This window comes from Sinocyclocheilus rhinocerous, unplaced genomic scaffold, assembly GCF_001515625.1.
Source record: "Sinocyclocheilus rhinocerous isolate Xijiao unplaced genomic scaffold, SAMN03320098_v1.1 scaffold2103, whole genome shotgun sequence".
Lineage (NCBI taxonomy): Eukaryota > Metazoa > Chordata > Actinopteri > Cypriniformes > Cyprinidae > Sinocyclocheilus > Sinocyclocheilus rhinocerous.
This window is the reverse complement of record NW_015650715.1, coordinates 48,209-67,435: the sequence shown is the minus strand read 5'-3', so window position 1 is coordinate 67,435 and position 19,227 is coordinate 48,209. Positions and strand designations below refer to the sequence as shown.

The following is a 19,227-nucleotide window of genomic DNA, read 5'->3' as shown; positions in this document are numbered from 1 at the left end:
TCAGGTAAAAAAAACAGACATTCTGTTTGTTGTTAGGATGACAAAAAGGTTTAGAAGTAAAATTTTTAGGTTGGTCTGCCTCGGCGGTCTAACAGCGCTAGTCAATGTCAAAATGATTGAGATGGCCAATCAAATCAAAGTAGGCGGGGCTTACTGTCCACAGAAGCAGAGCGCAAAGCTTCAAATTTAACGCTGAAAAAGAGCAAGGTTAGACTGTTAATATTTGACAGCTGTTTTATAATATACATGTTAACTGACAGTAATATCCAGTGATGCAAACTACTCTACATTTTTTCTCAAATGTTTCCTTTTTAATTGAAAATATGGTATCATTTACGTGATTCATGTAATTCCTAACGGAATGTGATGAGACATGAAATGTTTTGCATTTTTAACATATTGGGCGTACAAAAAAGACTGAACGTGTGCATATTTTAATATATTATTTGCAAATAGTTTAAAATGATTACTGCCCAACTAGAATTAGACCTTCAATGTTCCATTTTTTTATACTCTATAAAAACAAATGCCCCCCCCCCAATGTTCGAGACATGGTTACGGCCTTGATTTGTTTTAACTTGTCAAACACTAAAATATGAAATACATGAGAACTTAGGAAATTTGAGACTTGAGAAGTTTACTCAAAACATAGACTTGTCTTCTGAATCATCAAGGAAAACGGTTTCTTTATCTAGTTGAGTTTCACAGTCATGTGAAATCTGTCTAAGGATGTTTTTGGTTGGCACTTGTTTGGATCTCAATGACTAGTCTTTTGCAGCACTGAAAAGAAGTGTAAGAAACCCATTGCACACTCAAAAAGACAAGAGGGAGTACACAAAACATTGACTGTTTAATACCATGATTAACCAACCACACAATAAAGATCAATGCAGAATATAACAGTGGTTTCAGAAAGCTCACAGGGTTGACAGTTTTGGTTTAAAGTCACAATGTAACGGCTGTAATGTGGCGTATATCTGAGAAGGGCCGTTCACACCAAGCATGTGAATACTATAAACTATAAACAATATTAGCAACGGTTTGAAGTTAAAAACGTCTCGATGGAGAGGATCCATCCAAGTGATGCAATGCTACATTTCTCCAAATCTGATAAAGAAACAAACTCAGGGTGAGGGTGAGCACATTTGCATTTTCAGTTGAACTATTCCTTGAAGAGATGATTGAAAAAGAAACAAAAAGCGCAGGGCAGGACTTGTTTGTCCACGTCAGTTGTTGATTGGTCGGAGGCGGATCTGAATGCGAGTTTGCAGTGGACTGTAAGAAAGGGGCGGGGTTTATGCAGCCCGAATGATTGACGGCAGTGATTTCTTTGTGTGTGTTCTGTGCCGAATGGAAAGCAGCACGAGCGAGGTGGTTTTGTGTTTTGCTCGCAGGCAGACTGAATGTTCTGTTCTCTGTGCCGTATGACACAGACGACTATTTTAAGAAGTGTTGAAGCTGTTGGCCGGTAGGTGTTTATCAGAAAGCAGCGGCAGCAGCAGCGATGTCCCTCCTGACCACTAATACTGCTCACGCTCTGCTTCCTTTCCCTCCTCGAGTATTGGCTTTATGTTTGTCTGGGAATTCAGGCCTTGCCTCTCCCCCCGTGAGCCGCCATACACAGCAGCCCACGCAAGAGCTGCAGAATGATGTTTCCACTCGTTTGTGCTGCGCCTCTTCCAGCTTCAGCCCACAACAAAAGAAAAACAGCCTTTTAATGATTCTGCAGACTAAAACGGGCTTATATGAAGAGTTTTAACAGAAGAATTAACCCACGACTAACCTACTGGTTAGTTATAGATGTATTTATAATGCAGCAAAAACACAGTATTTAGCAGCTACTCACGTTTACAGCTTAGCAATCATGAATCATTACAGTTTGTGCTTTTTTACTGCGAGTTTCTATTGGAATCTTGTTATTTTAGAAATATTGTTTACTCTTCTCTTATAAAGAGACCTACAGATTTGTTCCTAGTTGCTTTCTTCTGTAGAAACACAAAAAGAGACGTTTTAAATAATGTCCCGATTATTCACAGCCCAGAGAGCAAAGGTCTCAACAACACATCACACATGTGTTAATGAGCGAGACTTTGCTTCATGAACAGCTGAACAAAGTACAGCAACCAAACCGACTCTGATGTACCTGGCAGATACTGCTGGAATGAGCGATTGCCTTTGAGATCAAAGCTAGAGTCAAGCGCAGAGGAATGTCAGGTTTATGGCTCTGGATCTCTGCTTCACTCCTGAATGGCCTCCGCTGGTGCTGTATCACTGACGGCTGTTACGGGCTGCTCCAGGAGTGCTGGGGTTGCAGTAATGGATTTTCCAGGCTGAAATGGAGGGGAGGAAATGCCAGTCAAGGCGTGGGAGTCGACGCTGTGAGGGTGGATTAGCGCATGGAAACCATAGCCGGGGTCAGTGTCACTCACTGCTGCCGGATTACAAAGCACCACTTCACCCGAGCCATCAGCTACAGCACTCACCTGCACAGATGACATTGACATTCAAGAGCGGCTGTGATGCTCTGCAGCAGAGAGCACTTTGTTGGAGTTGTTCAAGTGGTGGCTTTCATTGTCTGAGCAGGAGCATGAGGCTCTCAGCTCTGAAGAGCACATGCGCGCGTGTGTGTGTAGGTGTTTGTGCTGGTGAAGCACTCATGTATTTGTCCCCGTCTGGTAGAGATGCACGTTTAGCCGGCTGTACAGTTGGCAGGGACTCAGATCCAGCAGGAAATTAAAGCTTAGTGTGGCTTCTGGCCCATCATCCTTTGCTCTTACGAGTGACGGACTGAGGCGCAAAGGCAACACGATTCCCATAAACCAGAAAACATGGTCATTCTTCATGAAACCACACTTTCATCTTGTCAGAGTCTGAGAACACAATATAAACACACATCCACACACGGCATGTTATCATTTTTGGTCAATGTGACTGACCTTGATGTTCTTCCTCCATTCAAGTTAAGGATGCTCTTTGGATCATCTCAAATCATCCTGGAGTATATGATCATGAAAGTCACGTTAATTTTGGAATTTAATGGTGCTAATATAATTTTAAAATGTCTGCGCTGCGCAAAACTCCGCATTTGAAGAGTCAATAGCAAATACCAAGTGTCTAGTTTCAAACAATACCAGATGTATAAATATAGACCACAGGGTTCAAGAGCTACAGACATTTTTATTTGGGTATGTCGTTTTTCAGAAAATGCTCAAAAATAGGGGCGCACAGTAAGTGGTTAAACTAATAACAAAACATACTTACAGTCGCTGATTCAGAAGCACCAGACCGGCGAACATTCAAAGAACACTTTAATAAAATAAACAAACACAAAATGAAAGTAAAGCGGCAGCCCCTCGCGGACGACTGCTGCACACAAAACACAAAATAAACTCCAGGCCTGGTCCTCTCTCGTCTTTCACTGTCGTCCCTCCTCCTTTTTATCCTTCCGGAGCTCCTCCGTGAGACTCGAGACCGGTGAGAGTCGCAGGTGTCGCGCATTAGCAATTACCCCACCAGCCTCGCTCTGTTCCCACGGCTCTCGGCCCGGCCCTTCTCGTCACATACCCCCATCGCCCCTCGCAGGCCGGGGGGTACTCACGAGACTGCGCTCTACTCCCCCCCTCCCCCCTCCGGGGGAGCCGCTCACGGCAGCCGCGGTGTACCTGGGGGTAAGGACAGACAGACGAGAGAAAAGTCTTTATCTGAGTGGCATTAAACAGCTTGAAAGATCAAAGACAATTTTTAATATAACTCCGGCTGGATTCGTCTGAAAGAAGAAAGTACTATACACCTAGGATGCCTCGGGGGTGAGTAAAACACAGCCTAATTTTCATTTTTGGGTGAACTAACCCTTTAAGTCTATTTTGCTTCCATAACATGTCTTATTTCAGACTAGTGGAAAGAAAACATCCAAAATAAATCAAAACATTTTTGTTTTATTAAACTATTTTAATAACAATACATATCTTTAAAGGTGGTGAGTTTTTCTCCACTTCAGCGCACTTGCATACACCAAACTTTAGTTTTATTCCTATCTATATTCTGAAGAGTTTTACTGATGGGTTTATTCATAGATAATTAGTCTGATATGTATGATATATATTTAACATTTTATTCCTAAAAAACATGGTGATTTTTTTTCTCTGTGAAAACAGATTTCTGTTCTGGAAATTAGTGCATATTTAATGAGATAATGCCTCATTTGTACAGAATGTGTATACAACATTCCAGAAAACTTGTGATCCAAAACATTTGACTTAATGTGCTGTGATTAATCAGGGAAGGTACGGTGATATACTGTATATCAGTTCAAATGTTTACCACTCTGTGGAGTCTTGCCGTAAAAATAAGATAAAAATAACCCAGCAGAAGCATTTGGAGCCCTCGGTCTGTATTTTGAACACTCGTCTCCTGTATGAGAAGCTCTGTTCTCCGCGAGAGGCCTGTCTCTTCATTTTGTGTGGAGAGGCCTTTAGGATGAGAGGATGGAGACACAAGGAGCTGACAGTTTGGAGGAACTACAACTCATCTGGATGCATAAAAGGCCATTGTGTCCAGCCTGGGCATCTGACTGCTCCCATCATGCCTCTGTGCCGAATCAAACGCTCCTTCTTTTTCGCTGCTGCGTTCCTTCGCCGTTACGAGCGTTTAGCCTGAGTTACAGGTAATGTGACAGCTGAAGTGAATCTCATCGGTTCTGAGCTTCATTCACATGACTGAGACGCTGGCACTATTTCAGGCCTCTCTCTCATATGTTATGAATTAGCACAATGTCATATTGCTCAATCACTTTTGCTCATATTTAAACCATCAGATGTTACGCAGCCGTGTCTAAGAGTAAGAACTGGACCTTTCATGGTTGGATGTATAGAAGGGAGATGATAGTTAATGAGATTAACTTTTCAACTGAGGTTGATCCATTCACAATCCACACTCACTGAAATAGTGCTCTGATGCAGAGCTGTAAATCTTAAAGGGCCAGTGCACACTCTCAACTCAAGCACAGATACATCGTCCATCAATACTAACAACACTGGACTAAATATTTAACTGGGGCTCTACAAAGTCACCATGAAATGGACCCTACAAAATGCACCCTATTTATTTTTAGTCTTATTGTGAATGAGTCATCATTGGTCCAGATGTATGTAAAATGATTTTCCTTTTCAGCTGACGTCACTGATCCTTCTCATTTTTCAAGCTCCCCATTTATTTTTTTCACAAATGAATGTGAGGCAGTGAGGCACAGGTGTTGAAACAGACCTTAGTCAGGGTACCGCCACGTTTAATTTCTGACAGGAATGAAAACGAGGCTGTGAGGGACTGAAGTGCAATGCGTTCAGTGGATGAAGTAATATATTGATTGTTCGACTGACAGAACGACTTTACAAAAGACTTTCAGTGGGAATAATGTGATCTAAAGACTGTATGTCTGTCAACAACTGACACTGTCAGTTGTCTTTTCAAAACAAAGTGATTGTGTCCCTTCAGAAGACTTGATTCATGTGAATTTCCCAAAAGTATCATAAGAAACCATTGACGCTTTTGGGAACAGCAGCCCAGAACAATGCTTATCAGAGGACAGGAAAAAAACATATGTTTGAGTTATTTAATAAACAAATTGAAATTGTAGCCTTTAGTTTGTGCAATTACATTTATTTAAATTGAACTTTAAAAGTTCATATTGATCATGTTCTATTCTGTAATGTTAATATAAATCATACACTGTCAGAATAAAAAGGTTACATTTTATGCATGCAACCTTATGAAAATGAACCATGGTGGTTTTACTAAAGTGACCTAATTCAGCTATAGTATTTGTAGATTTCCATGGTTAACCCTAACGGTAGACATATTTTAACCACGTGTAAACAAAAATATAACCTAATAAGTTGCAATTAATGCGTATTGAATGTTAAAATGCGTTACAAATATAAAGTTAAGTGGATATCATTACCCATTTTACTCTTAGTAATTTAATAAATTCGTAATTTAAAAGTTCAGTTTATAAATATCCTATCGGTATCAAAAACAAAATAAGCGGCATCGTCTATTCCTAAGCGCCATTGTTTTGGGAGGGAAAATAAGAGGCGCTGCGTCTTTAAATGCTCCAGCGCAGACCCCGCCCACCTGCGTGACGCGAGGGTTTTATTAGCGCCTGTCAAACAGCCATCAGAAGATGACGAGCAGAGCAGACAGACCGCGATCATGAGCTGCTCTCTTCGCGCCGCGACACGTTCAGCGCGTTTGGCCCGGATCTGACGGATCGCCCCCCCGCAGCAGCAGCCTCTTATGGACGCCGAGCGGAGCGGAGCCGCGGGGAGCTGGTGAAGCAGCGGAGCCCGTGCCCACGGGGGAACTTCTTCTCAGCGCCCGACTGTCTTTCCCCCCGTTCCGTCGCACACAGCAGCCTCGCCCTCTCTCCCCATGAAAAACACTCTCTGGAGCGGCGCGATGATGTCGAGCAAAAGCGCGGAGTGGCTGCAGGACGAGCTGCAGACCGGCGGCGGATCGCTGCTGCTGCTGGACTGCCGCTCGCACGAGCTCTTCGAGTCCTCGCACATCGAGTCCGCCATCAACCTGGCCATCCCGGGACTCATGCTGCGGAGGCTGAAGAAGGGCAACCTGCCCATCCGCTCCATCATCCCCAGTAACGAGGACAAGGAGAGGTTCGCCAAGCGCTGTAAGACGGACACGGTGGTGCTGTACGACGAGGCGACGGCGGACTGGCAGGAGAGCGGGGCCGCGGGATCCGTGCTCGGGCTCCTCATGCACAAGCTGCGGGACGACGGATGCCAAGCCTTCTACCTGGAAGGTAAAACCGCCGCCGAAGCGCACGTACGGGGAATAACCGGGGACGGCGCGGAGCCACGGCGCTCTGTGTCAAACGGATTAAATCTCTCCCGCTCCTCGAAGTTGAAATGCAAGTTTCTCTGGGAATTAAGCATGAAAAAGTTCACTGGGTGAAACGCCGAATCCAGCGTGGTTTAGATTACGAAAGACGAGCTAATTCTCGATGTGAGAAATATGTATATCTTTAAAACAGGCCGTTTCTGTCCGTGATTTAACTGCAGACCTTTTTTTTTTTTTTAAAGAGAAACACACGTGTTTCAATTAATTTCCTCAAATGGCTCCGCCATGTTGTGTTTCAGAGGGAAAACGAGCGATTCATGAATGAACCGCCAAACGACTGGATCACGACGCACTTTCGCTCTTTTCGACAAATAAACGCTCTCTCCTTCGATATTCGTGCAGATATGCGCGTATGTCGCGCGTTTTGTCGTGGAAATGGCGTTTGGCGCTGTAATTCTCGCTTTCGCCGCCATTCACAAAACCGTGCTGTCAGTCATGAGCGCCATTCAGCTGCACACTGCGCGCTTGATGCGCACTCCTCAGAGATGGTGACTAGTAGCTGCTCCAGTGGCTCACTAGCTGCTAGTATGCACTTCGCTCCTAGGCGTCATGCCTAGATAAAACTATTGGAGTTTTATGAGCATCTGTGTGGTTCAGATATACTCAAAAACACTTCATTTACTCTGCCACGTGTCCTTCCTAACCTTTTCTCTGAGGGATGTTAAGATATTTTGAGAAATGTCAGTGTTTTTTATTCCCAGTCATACTGGTTTGGAAGAGCATGAGGGTAAATTAATGTCCGAATGATTGTTTTGGGGTCTATAACTGTTCCAGTTTTAATGATGCCATTTTAAGTTACCAGTTAACTGTGCAATGTTAGGTTGCACTAACTAATAACAGCTGCAATATGGCATAAATAGATATTTAGTTAGCTTTGGAATATATATATATATATATATATATTTAAAGCTATTTGGATTCCTAGTGACTAAAAATGAGTACTAGTAACATTAAAACACGAATTAGCTGTAAGGAATGCTATAACATCTCGCCACAGATACTTCAGTTTACGTCAGACTGTGTTAGTAATTCTATTTATAACAGCTAAGGGGGTTTTAGACACTCGTACCTAACAAGCTGTTATAAATTCACTGTAAACCACGGCTTCACGGGGCTTATTGCTTTATTAGAATGTACGATCGGTGTGTAGTTTTGCACTCTTGTCAGATTGTGATCCGTTGAAGAGCTGTTGACTAATGAGTGCGTGTGTTATCTGGCGTGTTCTAGGAGGATTTAACAAGTTTCAGACTGAATACCCAGAGCACTGCGAGACGAACCTGGACTGCTCCTGTCCGAGCAGCTCTCCTCCCGCGTCCGTGCTGGGTCTCGGCGGCCTGCGCATCAGTTCGGACTGCTCTGACGGCGAGTCGGACCGGGAACCGGGCAGCGCCACCGAGTCCGAGGGCAGCCCGCTGCCCAGTAACCAACCAGCATTCCCAGTCCAGATCTTACCCTATCTTTACCTGGGCTGTGCCAAAGACTCTGCCAACCTGGACATTCTGGGCAAGTACAACATCAAGTACATCCTGAACGTGACTCCCAACCTGCCCAACATGTTCGAGCACGACGGGGAGTTCAAGTACAAGCAGATTCCCATCTCGGATCACTGGAGCCAAAACTTATCTCAGTTTTTCCCTGAAGCCATTTCTTTCATCGGTAAGTTCCACATGTTCAGGACCTCTTCCGTTCGCATTTTCACGAATTCTCATTTTCGATGACCTTAAATGTCATCAAACCGTGCGGCATTGTCGAGGCGCTCATGTTCACCTGTGGTCTGCATGAAGAACAGCACTGGATAGTCATCTCTAGACACCTCTCAAGTAAATGAGCTTTCCCGTGGTGATGTAAAACAAGGGCACAACATTACTGGAAGGTGCAGCAGGGGAAGTGGATATAATTGATTCAGTGAGCTGTACAGAAGTGATCGATGTAGGCCATAGATCACAGAGCGCCACCGCTAATGGTGAACGTGAATCGAGAGCGACACACACACAAACTACAAAGCACACGCACCTCGTCTTTTGCTTTGAATGTTAAAAAAAATAAAATAAAGCGAGCTGAAAGCTCGAGTCTCCAGATGAATGAGGACGGAAACGGTTTAGTTTTGATCTCGGTGTTTTTCAGGTGAAGCCACACGTGCTGTCTGTGGCAGATCTCGGTTGACACTTTCTGAAGACATTTCCTAAACATCTAGTCTGAGGTTATATCTGCATTACAAAGGCTCTTTCAGTTAGTTTTTATACTCTTTATACTCTTTTATACTCAGTGCTGAAGGTGTGCACTGTGTTTTGTGCTAAAGCCGTGAGTGTGAGCTCAATGCTTGCTTACCTTTGGCAGCAGGATTGTGTGATCATGTACTGAAACACCAAATTGAAATAAAAGCGAGCTGAAAGCTCGAGTCTCCAGATGAATGAGGACGGAAACGGCTTAGTTTTGATCTCGGTGTTTTTCAGGTGAAGCCACACGTGCTGTCTGTGGCAGATCTCGGTTGACACTTTCTGAAGTCATTTCCTAAAAACATCTAGTCTGAGGTTATATCTGCATTACAAAGGCTCTTTCAGTTAGTTTTTATACTCTTTATACTCTTTTATACTCAGTGCTGAAGGTGTGCACTGTGTTTTGTGCTAAAGCCGTGAGTGTGAGCTCAATGCTTGCTTACCTTTGGCAGCAGGATTGTGTGATCATGTACTGAAACACCAAATTGAAATAATAACACTTTCTATGAAGCCCGTATTTATAATACATTATAAGAGTATTCTTAAGGTATTATAATGAATGAATAATGCATTATAAAAACCTTATAATATGTTGTATCATCTCATGAGTAATCATAACAAGTTTTAATGCGTTATAATGTTTATTTATTTGTGGTTATAGCTTTTAAGAGTTTAATGATGATTTATAATACACAATGAACACGATGCATCCACTTAACTTACAATGGATTATATTTCCCATAGTTATGATATATTATAAGTCTCATATCTTGCAGTTGTTCACTTGTTACTTTACTTAAAGCAGACAAAGACCACCCAGATTTTCAAATAGTTGTATCTCAGCCAAATATTGTCCGATCCTAACAAACCATACATCAATGGAAAGCGCATTTATTCAGATTTCAGATGATGCATAAATCTCAATTTCGAAAAATTGACCCTCATGACTGGTTTTGTGCTCCAGGGTCACAAATAATAACAACAATAATAATAAAAATAAAAAATATTTTTTCTTAAACAGCTGTAAGATCAGAGATCTGTTTAGATGAGTGTGTAATATGGCACATTTGATTTTAACTATATTTATTGTAATATCAGTAAGATACTCTACAGAGGCTTATAATCCATTATAAATTAAGTGGATTTAAAATGATGTTTATTGCATGTTAACTCAACTAAGTTTTATAATTGTTATGATTATTTATGAGATGAAACAACATATTATAAGGGTGTTTTTTTTTTTATAATACATTATGCATTCATTATAATGCCTTATGAATGCTCTTATAATGTATTAGAAATACGGGCTTCATAGAAAGTGTTACCAAATAATTTCCCATTCACACTGGAGGTGTTTTCGCGTGACAGTAGTTTGGCTGTGTGCTTTTGACTGGAACCTGTTGTTCTGGTTTCTGCCGCTCATTCTTAGCATTTTAATTGCCATGGTGTGTGTGGGAAATATCCAACAGATGAGTTAACCGTGCAACTGAATGGAAATAAAGGGATGGTTCACTCAAAAGGGGAAAGTGTTGACCTGTACGACATGAGGATGAGTACATGATGACAGAGGTTCATTGTCGGCTGAAATAATCGTTAAATATGCATTATCTGATGGTACGAGAGAAGCGGAAGGGTAAACTGGTGCACTAAACTGTCACAACATCCTGTTATGCAGCTGGACGCTGCTGTTTGGTCTGTGAACGCTTTCGCTTTTGCTGCGTAAACATACTCTCCGTGTGATCGTTTGTGTAAATTGAGCCGCTGCTTGAGCTGTTGAACATTAGGAAGCTTTGCTGAAAGGAACTTCCCGTTTAGATGAAAAACAGCGAAGGCTGGAGAGCTCAGTGTGTGTTGTACATACTGTACGTTGCGTTTCATGAATGAATTGAAGCTTAGAAGCGTACAGGAGAAACGTCTCCGTGTTGGGGCCAGTGTTTCTGGGGGAAGTGACCTCATTGTTCAGCTGGACTCTGAGTGTTCAGGCCACATCCATCACGAGCGGAGACGAGGAAATGGCCCACAAAACCAGATGCACTAAATAATGTATAGCTGTACTTTTTCCCATTCACGGATCAGACCTAGTAGAAAGCTTCAGAGAGGGGTTTCTCATGTGATCTGTGTTTGTAATGGTGCTGTTGTGTGACTCGCTCATGGCTCCACTGACTGAAGCTGTAATGCGCCTCACTCTTATCAAAGGCCTAACTGAAGCAGACTTCAGATCACAGCCACGGCCTGTCGTGATCAGTCATTTCAGGAGCTCAGTAGAGCTGTGTTTTTGCGTCTTATGAAGTTGGGATTTAGGCCTAACTACTTACAAGAGCCAACAACTAATTGGTGTACAGGAAGCCCTGTGTGATTGCACTGGTTCAGCGTCCAACAGACTCACATCAGACACATCTCTTAAAGGGATCGTTCACCCAAAAATGAACATTGTCATCATTTACTCGCCCTCATGTCATCTCAAACCTGTATGACTTTGTCCATACAGTTAAAGTCAGTGTGATCTGAAGGTTTCAAGCTCTCTGAAGGTAACACATGTGATCCGAACAACTCCAATGCTTCTGAGGCGATATGATAACGGAGTGAAAATTAAACCTTGGTTTGCTTTTAAACCAAACCAAATTTGACCACATGTCCACAGGATCAAACCTCATTGGTTCTTGAGTGATGACGTCATGACTTTAAGCTTAAAAAGCAATGCTAATGTGAAAAAACTGAAACGCAACAGCCAAAGGTGTTTGTCGGCAGGCCTGTTCACACGGGCCTGTTCTTGTGATTGACCTCATAGCTGGTTTGGTTCATGGCTTTTAATATTTTAACAAAGGTTTAAAAAATACTTCCAGAACCAAGACCACTCTATCGGTGCGATTGGGAAAGAGATTAGAACACCTCTCTTAAAAAAATAAAATCAGTCGCATTGACAGCATGGTCTGAACAGATGCATTGATAGCTGTTCATTCAAATTAAAAGGTTCATTTGAATTCACGCACCAAACATTAGTTTTGATGTGAACAGGCCTTGAATGTGTACACAGACCAGTAGTTTTTGAAATGTGTCATTGAAGCTGATGGGCTTGTCAAAAACGTCTCTAAATGCATCTCTTTTAAACATAACATCTATTTAAGCTTAAAACCTATCTATTAAACATTCTAGTTCATCTTAAAGCTGATCCACACGGTGACCGTGACCTCCGCTCATTCATTTTGTAATTAAATGTGGGCATGTGAGTTTTTTTATGCTCTCAAACTGAAGCGGAGTTCATTCATGTAGTGTGTGTGTGTGTGTGATTTAGCACTCAAGGCTTGTCTGTTTGTGTTCTGTTCCTCAGATGAAGCTCGTTCCAAAAAGTGTGGCATCTTGGTGCACTGCCTAGCGGGCATCAGTCGCTCGGTCACCGTCACGGTGGCGTACCTGATGCAGAAGCTCAACCTGTCGCTCAACGACGCCTACGACTTCGTCAAGCGCAAGAAGTCCAACATCTCGCCCAACTTCAACTTCATGGGGCAGCTTTTGGACTTCGAGAGGACACTGGGGCTCAACAGCCCCTGCGACAACCGCTCGACGCCCAACGACCAGCTCTTCTTCACCACGCCCACCAATCACAACATGTTCCAGCTGGACTCGCTGGAGTCCACATGAAGACCAGCAGAGGATGCTGGGTGGGAGCAGCCACCCTTTGAATGTTTGTCTCCTGTCTCCAGGGGAGCTTTAGACCTGGAGGACAGGCCAGCAGCCGCGGCGAAGGGAGGGTGGTTAAGCACACGGGCCTCTCAAGCCCTCCGGTGGATTTTAATGCAGCTTTTCTTGCCTTCATAGAACAGACTGTTCTTTTTTTGATACACGAGAAGAATCGCGAGACTTTTGCACAGCGCTTCGCTCGCAGAGAAGGAAGCTTTGACGGCCGTGCGATGCCCTCAGCCTCCCCTCTCGAAGGGTGCCAACGTACCGTCTGGGATTTAGCTTTTCTGACCGGAGGAGAATGTAGGCTTGGATTGTTTTTTTTTTCTCCGAGCAAAGACCGAAGTGGCATGATGGAGGCATGACCAGTACATGCAGTCTGTCTGTTTCTCTATCTGTTTCCTCACTCGGACGAAATGCACAGAACCATGTTGTCCAAAGTAGTGACGGTGTCGGTGACCGAACCCACACAAACATTGCGAGCCCTCCCCCTCTTTATTTTCTCTCTCTCCCGCTCTACGTTTGCAATGACCTAATGCGTTTTGCACAGTGGCAAAGCCTTTCACTTCTTGGCACTTAAAAGCGGTACTCCAACACGCACAGAAAGAGACATTCAGAGGTCCCGCGGAGCTGCCAGTCCTAGGCTGTGACGCTCGGGACGACGCGCGCACTTAAAGCTCATTGTTCCTTAACTGCAAACGACAGATCGACGTTTGTGTCCTAGCCAAGAGTCCCGACTTCCGGGCTCGCTCACCTTCTGGCCTTGGCGATTCTCATTACAGTATGAATGTATTGTATTAAGTTCTACGTAAGAGTATATCTATTCTCTCGATGTATTTGAGCATGCAATCCTCTGGAGGCGCGGCACGTCACCGAATGTTGAGGACTGTTTTTTTTAACTACTCTTGCTGCTCTTGGGTGGCAAACAGTGTGTAGCGAGGGCGTTCCTGACCGCGGGAACGAGCGACTGGACCGGAGTGGACGAGTGCTTGAGTTAACAGGGTTGCTTTAAGCTGGCCTTATATAACCTTTTTAATTCTTTCCTACTCTGACTGTTCAATACTCTCTTTGTATCTCACTTTAGAAATCGTTGTATTACCAAGACGTTTGTTCATTTTTAAAGAAACCGATATGTAGTAGTAATAATAATAGACGACTAATGTTCTTTAACGGGTCAGTCAAGGTTGTATTTGTTACTCTGCAATATACTCAACAACCCTTTGCAGTATTTTCTAGAAAATGGCCTCGGGTTTTTGACTCCTCTACTTTTGATACTAGAGATCCACAGAGATATAGCTTGAAACGGAGGCAGCTTTTCACCCCGGGGGTCTGGAGCGCATCTCACGCTGGGTGCTGGGCGCTCGCTCGCATTTCATCCGATTCGATTTCCGTAATATACAATATATGTGCTATATACTGATTCCTGTGGCCTTTTCATATGTCTCAATATATATATATATATATATATATATATGTATATATGTATGTATGTAACATTCATCCTGTGCAGATATGCAACAGTCGTCCTCTTAATAAACTTGAGTCTGGAGCACAAAAGCAGTGTTAAGTCGCTGGGGTATATTTGTAGCAATAGCCAACAATACATTGTATGAGTCAAAATTATCCATTTTTTCTTTTATGCCAAAAATCATTAGGATATTAAGTAAAGATCATGTTCCATGAAGATATTTTGTAAATTTCGTACCGTAGATATATTAAAACTTTATTATTTATTATTACAACAAAGTAATATGCATTGCTAAGAACTTAATTTGAACAACTTTAAAGATGATTTTCTCAATATTTAGATTTTTTTGCACCCTCAGATTCCAGATTTTCAAATAGTTGTATCTCAGCCAAATATTGTCCTATCCTAACAAACCATACATCAATGGAAAGATTTTTTTATTTAGCTTTCAGATGATGCATAAATCGAAATTGACCCTTATGACTGGTTTTGTGCTCCAGGGTCACATATATCGTTGCGGACGACTATTTTTCATGCTTGAAACGATCCGGACACAATAACATCACTGCGCTCTCGAGTCACCCCGGGACTGAACGGCGCTTCGCTTCACAGCTTCTTTATTGACATGTACATCTTGATTTCGAGCTGCTTCTTGTAGAGGAATGTTTGTATCTGTAACCATGGGAAAGAGAAATCTTTCATGTTTTTCTCATTGCCGGAACACAGGAACGAGGCTTTCTGTGGACGTTTCTTGTAGCTACATAACGGTTCTGCGACTAATAACCGTAAGAGCGAGAGAGATCGACACACAGGAACTATGAGCGAATAAGGAAATGTATATCTTACCTCACCGAGGAATTTTCAGGGATTTTTATTTGACAATGCGTCAGCATCGTGTTACAGCTTCAAATGTCAAAGAGCTGTTTTATATGTGCTGTATACATTTTTTGTAAAGATGCAATCTATATATGTGTATAATACTGGGCTTGGTAACCGGGCGGTTAAATTTTCTGGTTTATGAAGGATATAAAATTGTCCCCATGTATTGTATAGTATATGAAAACCAATACAAGACTTGTTTGTACTGCAAATAAATATTGAATTATTTTTTGGTTATCCGATCTGGCTTGGTGTGTTCTTTCTGCTGTTTTTAACGTTCTTTTACTGTGTCCAGTAAAATACACCCGTAACACCCTTTCAAGAGTGCTATAAAAAAGATGACTAGGGCTCAGACAGAAATAAGCGCTCTCCATTAGGAGCCACTACGTTTCTCCCGTAAATGTTGATTTAACACCAGCTTTATTTTCCATCTTGTTCATGACTTGGGAGTTTTCTTGGAAACCGGCACCCCACGGGTGTTTTCTGTAACGCGAGTCCTACATGAGGTGAGACTTCCTCCCCCTGCCCACTCCAGGATTGGTTTCCTGTTGCCTTGTGGTTCATTTCAGATACAGATGGTTTCTGAAGCATGTGATGACACCACATCCGATTGCTGAAGCTATCACTGCTCGGCTTCCTCTTTGTAACCCCTGTCAAGTCATGTTTATTTGTGTAGCGCTAAACCATACAGATAACTTCAGAGCAGCTTTACATAATAAACAGGAGCAACAGCTTCAGAGTTGTGAAATTGTTCAGTCAGAAGTCTCTGATTTCAGTTATAATCACAACCGAGTAGCTTTACAGAAGATATGCACGTTTATTTCTTCAGTGACCTCATTCAATAGTGTGTGAAGTACAGCTAAATCAATCAATTTGAATATGAATTGTTTTAATCCACCACTGAGTAAGCCAAAGGTGACAGTGGCAAGCAAGCAAAACTCCGCCAGTAAGCAGTGGAGAAAAACCTCAGTCAGGGCTTTACAGTAGGAACACAGCGTCATCAATGATTCAAGGCTACAGCACATGTCAGTCATGTCCTCTTTTTTTTGAGAATGAGTGCAATTTTCTCTGTTTTAAAGGTCATTTTGGCATGACTCTTTGATCAGAGAATCCTTCAATCGGACGTTTTTTTGTTTTGTTTTTTTGGAGTGTGGAGTTCTCAGATTTACCCTTCAGATTTTTACTCTTTAAACTGCCACAAAGTTTCATATTTTGGATGAGTTATAATATTTTTAAATGCATTATGTACTTTCTTGCATAGGACTGTTGAGAAATTCTAGTTTTCTTTAATAGTTGCTTGAACAAATAAATATGGGACCCTGGAGCACAAAACCAGTCATAAGGGTCAATTTTTTGAAATTGAGATTTATACATCATCTGAACATTGAATTCTGAATTGTGCTTCTGATTACAGATAGCCTGGGATTACAAAGATTTGTATTTTAAAGAAAACCAGTTCGAAGGGAGCATAGTTTGCTTTTTGGGTTAAAATAATTTCTTGGTATGACAATTAGACATTAGACTGTACAGAAATTGAACACACACTATACTTATAGTCAGGCAATGCTGATGTTGTTAACATTAATAATCTGAGAATAAAGTATAACAATAATAATTTGCACTATTTGATGTGATATGAGCTAACCAATCTTTAGATTAAATCGCAGTGGTAGCGTGATTTATTGTAATGCTTTTTTCCTCAGTTGGTCAGAACAAACGTGCCAGACTTGTTACTTACTTGTTCTGATGACACTATCCGGTGAAAATTCTTATTTGGGTCATATATTCCAAGACGTAGGCTAGAATCTGTGATGACTAAGTATAGGATTCACACCGGTGCGGTGACTGACTGCCACACATACTCTTCAGAACATTAGATTCATCCGCACTGGAGCTGGCTCACAACCCACGCAAGCTAGATAATTCCGCACACAGCTGCAATTCCAGGTTTTCAAACAGAGATGGCGACAAAGAGGCAAAACTTACGGACTGCAGCTTTAATATCTTAATGATTTATGGCATAAAAGAAAAATCTATAATTTTGACCCATACAATGTATTTTTGGCTATTTCTACAAATATATCTGTGCTACTTATGACTGCTTTTGTGCTCCAGGGTCACATTTATTACAGCTCAACACACTGCACTCTGTACTTCTGGGTGTCTGTCTCAAGAACCGTCAGGTAATGGAGAATGTAAGACTTATGCTAGGATATGAATGTGTTCAGCCTGTTATTTGGAGGTCACTGTGTAAGTGAAGGGCGAGAATGGAAAACTTTACCTGCCTAAACAATAGGGCTGGGCAAAAAAAATCGATTTTTCGATATATCGTTTTTTAAAATGTGGTCGATTCAATATCGATTCTCAAAGGCGACGAATCGATTTTTTTCAATATTTATTTCCTTCTTTTGTGTTCAACAGAAGAAAAGAAATTCATACATGCATAAATGATGACAGAATTTTTATTTTTGGGTGAACTATCACCCAAAAGCCAGTATTAGTTTTCCTACACCGTTCATAGGCTTGCAGCCTCCATGTTACAGCTAATGCTGTGAGATTTTATGTTTGTTTTGTCTTAAACATAAAATAACCTGATCCTGTTTGATCAAGGCATGCGACTGTTCTGACTTGTCCAATTTTCAGCATCAGTTTTTCATCTTGCATCAAAATTCTGTCTATTCATTGTATGCATTTGAAATATATAGTGGGGTTTTGTTTTATTGTACCCAAGTGTACCTAAAATAAAAAGTGTTTAATATACAGGTTTGTGGCTCTTAATTTCCTATTAATTAACCATTTGTAATCTTATGTTCACTGTTCATTTTTTATAAATATAGGATTTGTATTAAATCTATATTCATTCATATAGGCAAATCGAATCGAGTCAATCGAATCGAAAATTGAAATCAAAAATCGAATCGAAATCGAATAGAAAATCGAATCGAATTGGAACATCTGAATCGATACCCAGCCCTATTAAACAAGTGTGAGCCTTGTGAAGCATCTGGGATGCACACCTCGATTATGGTTGACAGGAGTGGAGGACAGATTCTTTGTAAGCCAGGTATGGGGTGTCTACAGGAAGAAGTCTAGCAGATGCTGTCTGTCCGTGTGAAGATCTAAGCAAAGACTCCGCTCACATTTCTGGAGGTTAAAGGCATTTAGATCTGGGCAGTCGCAGTAGGGTAGCTGTGAATGAGGAGAATCGGGACAAGGTGCTACAGATGCATAGTCCTTCATTTCCTCGTGTTCTAGAGCAGGGATAGGCAACGTCGGTCCTGCAAAGTTTAGCTCCAACCCTCATCAAACACCTGAACAAGCTAATCAATGTCTTCAGGATTACTAAGGCTACAGGCAAGTGATTTTTTTTTCAGGGTTAGAGCTAAACTCTCCAGGACCAACGTTGCCTATCCCTGTTCTAGAGCAGATGTGTCCGATCCTGCAGAGTTTAGATCCAACCTGCCCCGACACACCTGTCTGAACGTCATCTAGTCATCCTGAAGACCTCAATTAGCTGTGTTTGCTTGGGGTTGGAGCTGAGCTCGACAGGACCGGACACTCCTGAACTAGAGGAAAAACTAACTGGAGCAGGTCCAGAAAGAAGAGCTCGACATCCAGGATGAGAACGTGAGAAACAACAACAACATGAATTACTACCAAAATAGCAAGAGTAACACCAAAGCTATTTCCAAGAAAGTGTGAGTGAGACCAATTAGTAATTTCAGTTCCAGTTTCTTTGCACTGTGGTCGTGCAGGATTCATTAAAGCTTGCTGCCCAGGATAAGGATGTGTTGACAAGAGCAGTAAGAAGATCTCTTGGGGGGGAAAAGAATGGCTTAGTGAGTAACTGGTGTATTTTAGCATGCAAGACGGTCTTTGTGTTTGAGATCAGATGACTGTGATGAGACTGTTGGGTTGGGGTGCAGATCAGAAGACATGAAGAGACCTATTTTGGCTAACAGGCAAATATAAAGTCGGCTTCAATAACGCACTGAGGGGCCGTTCACACAATGCATTTTTTCCATTCTAATGCGCTACTTTTCCATTGTTTTTCTATGCAAACATGTGCTAGAT

General features: G+C 42.0%; 1 protein-coding gene across 1 annotated transcript; it reads left to right on the top strand.

Moving 5' to 3' along the window:
• The first annotated feature begins 6,176 nt into the window (after positions 1 to 6,176).
• Positions 6,177 to 14,411, top strand: LOC107712495 (dual specificity protein phosphatase 7-like). The gene is made up of 3 exons (XM_016517766.1): positions 6,177 to 6,814; positions 8,140 to 8,568; positions 12,457 to 14,411. The coding sequence occupies exons 1-3, from the start codon at positions 6,427 to 6,429 to the stop codon at positions 12,765 to 12,767; spliced, it is 1,128 nt and encodes a 375-aa protein (XP_016373252.1). The 5' UTR covers positions 6,177 to 6,426; the 3' UTR covers positions 12,768 to 14,411.
• Positions 14,412 to 19,227: the final 4,816 nt, after the last annotated feature.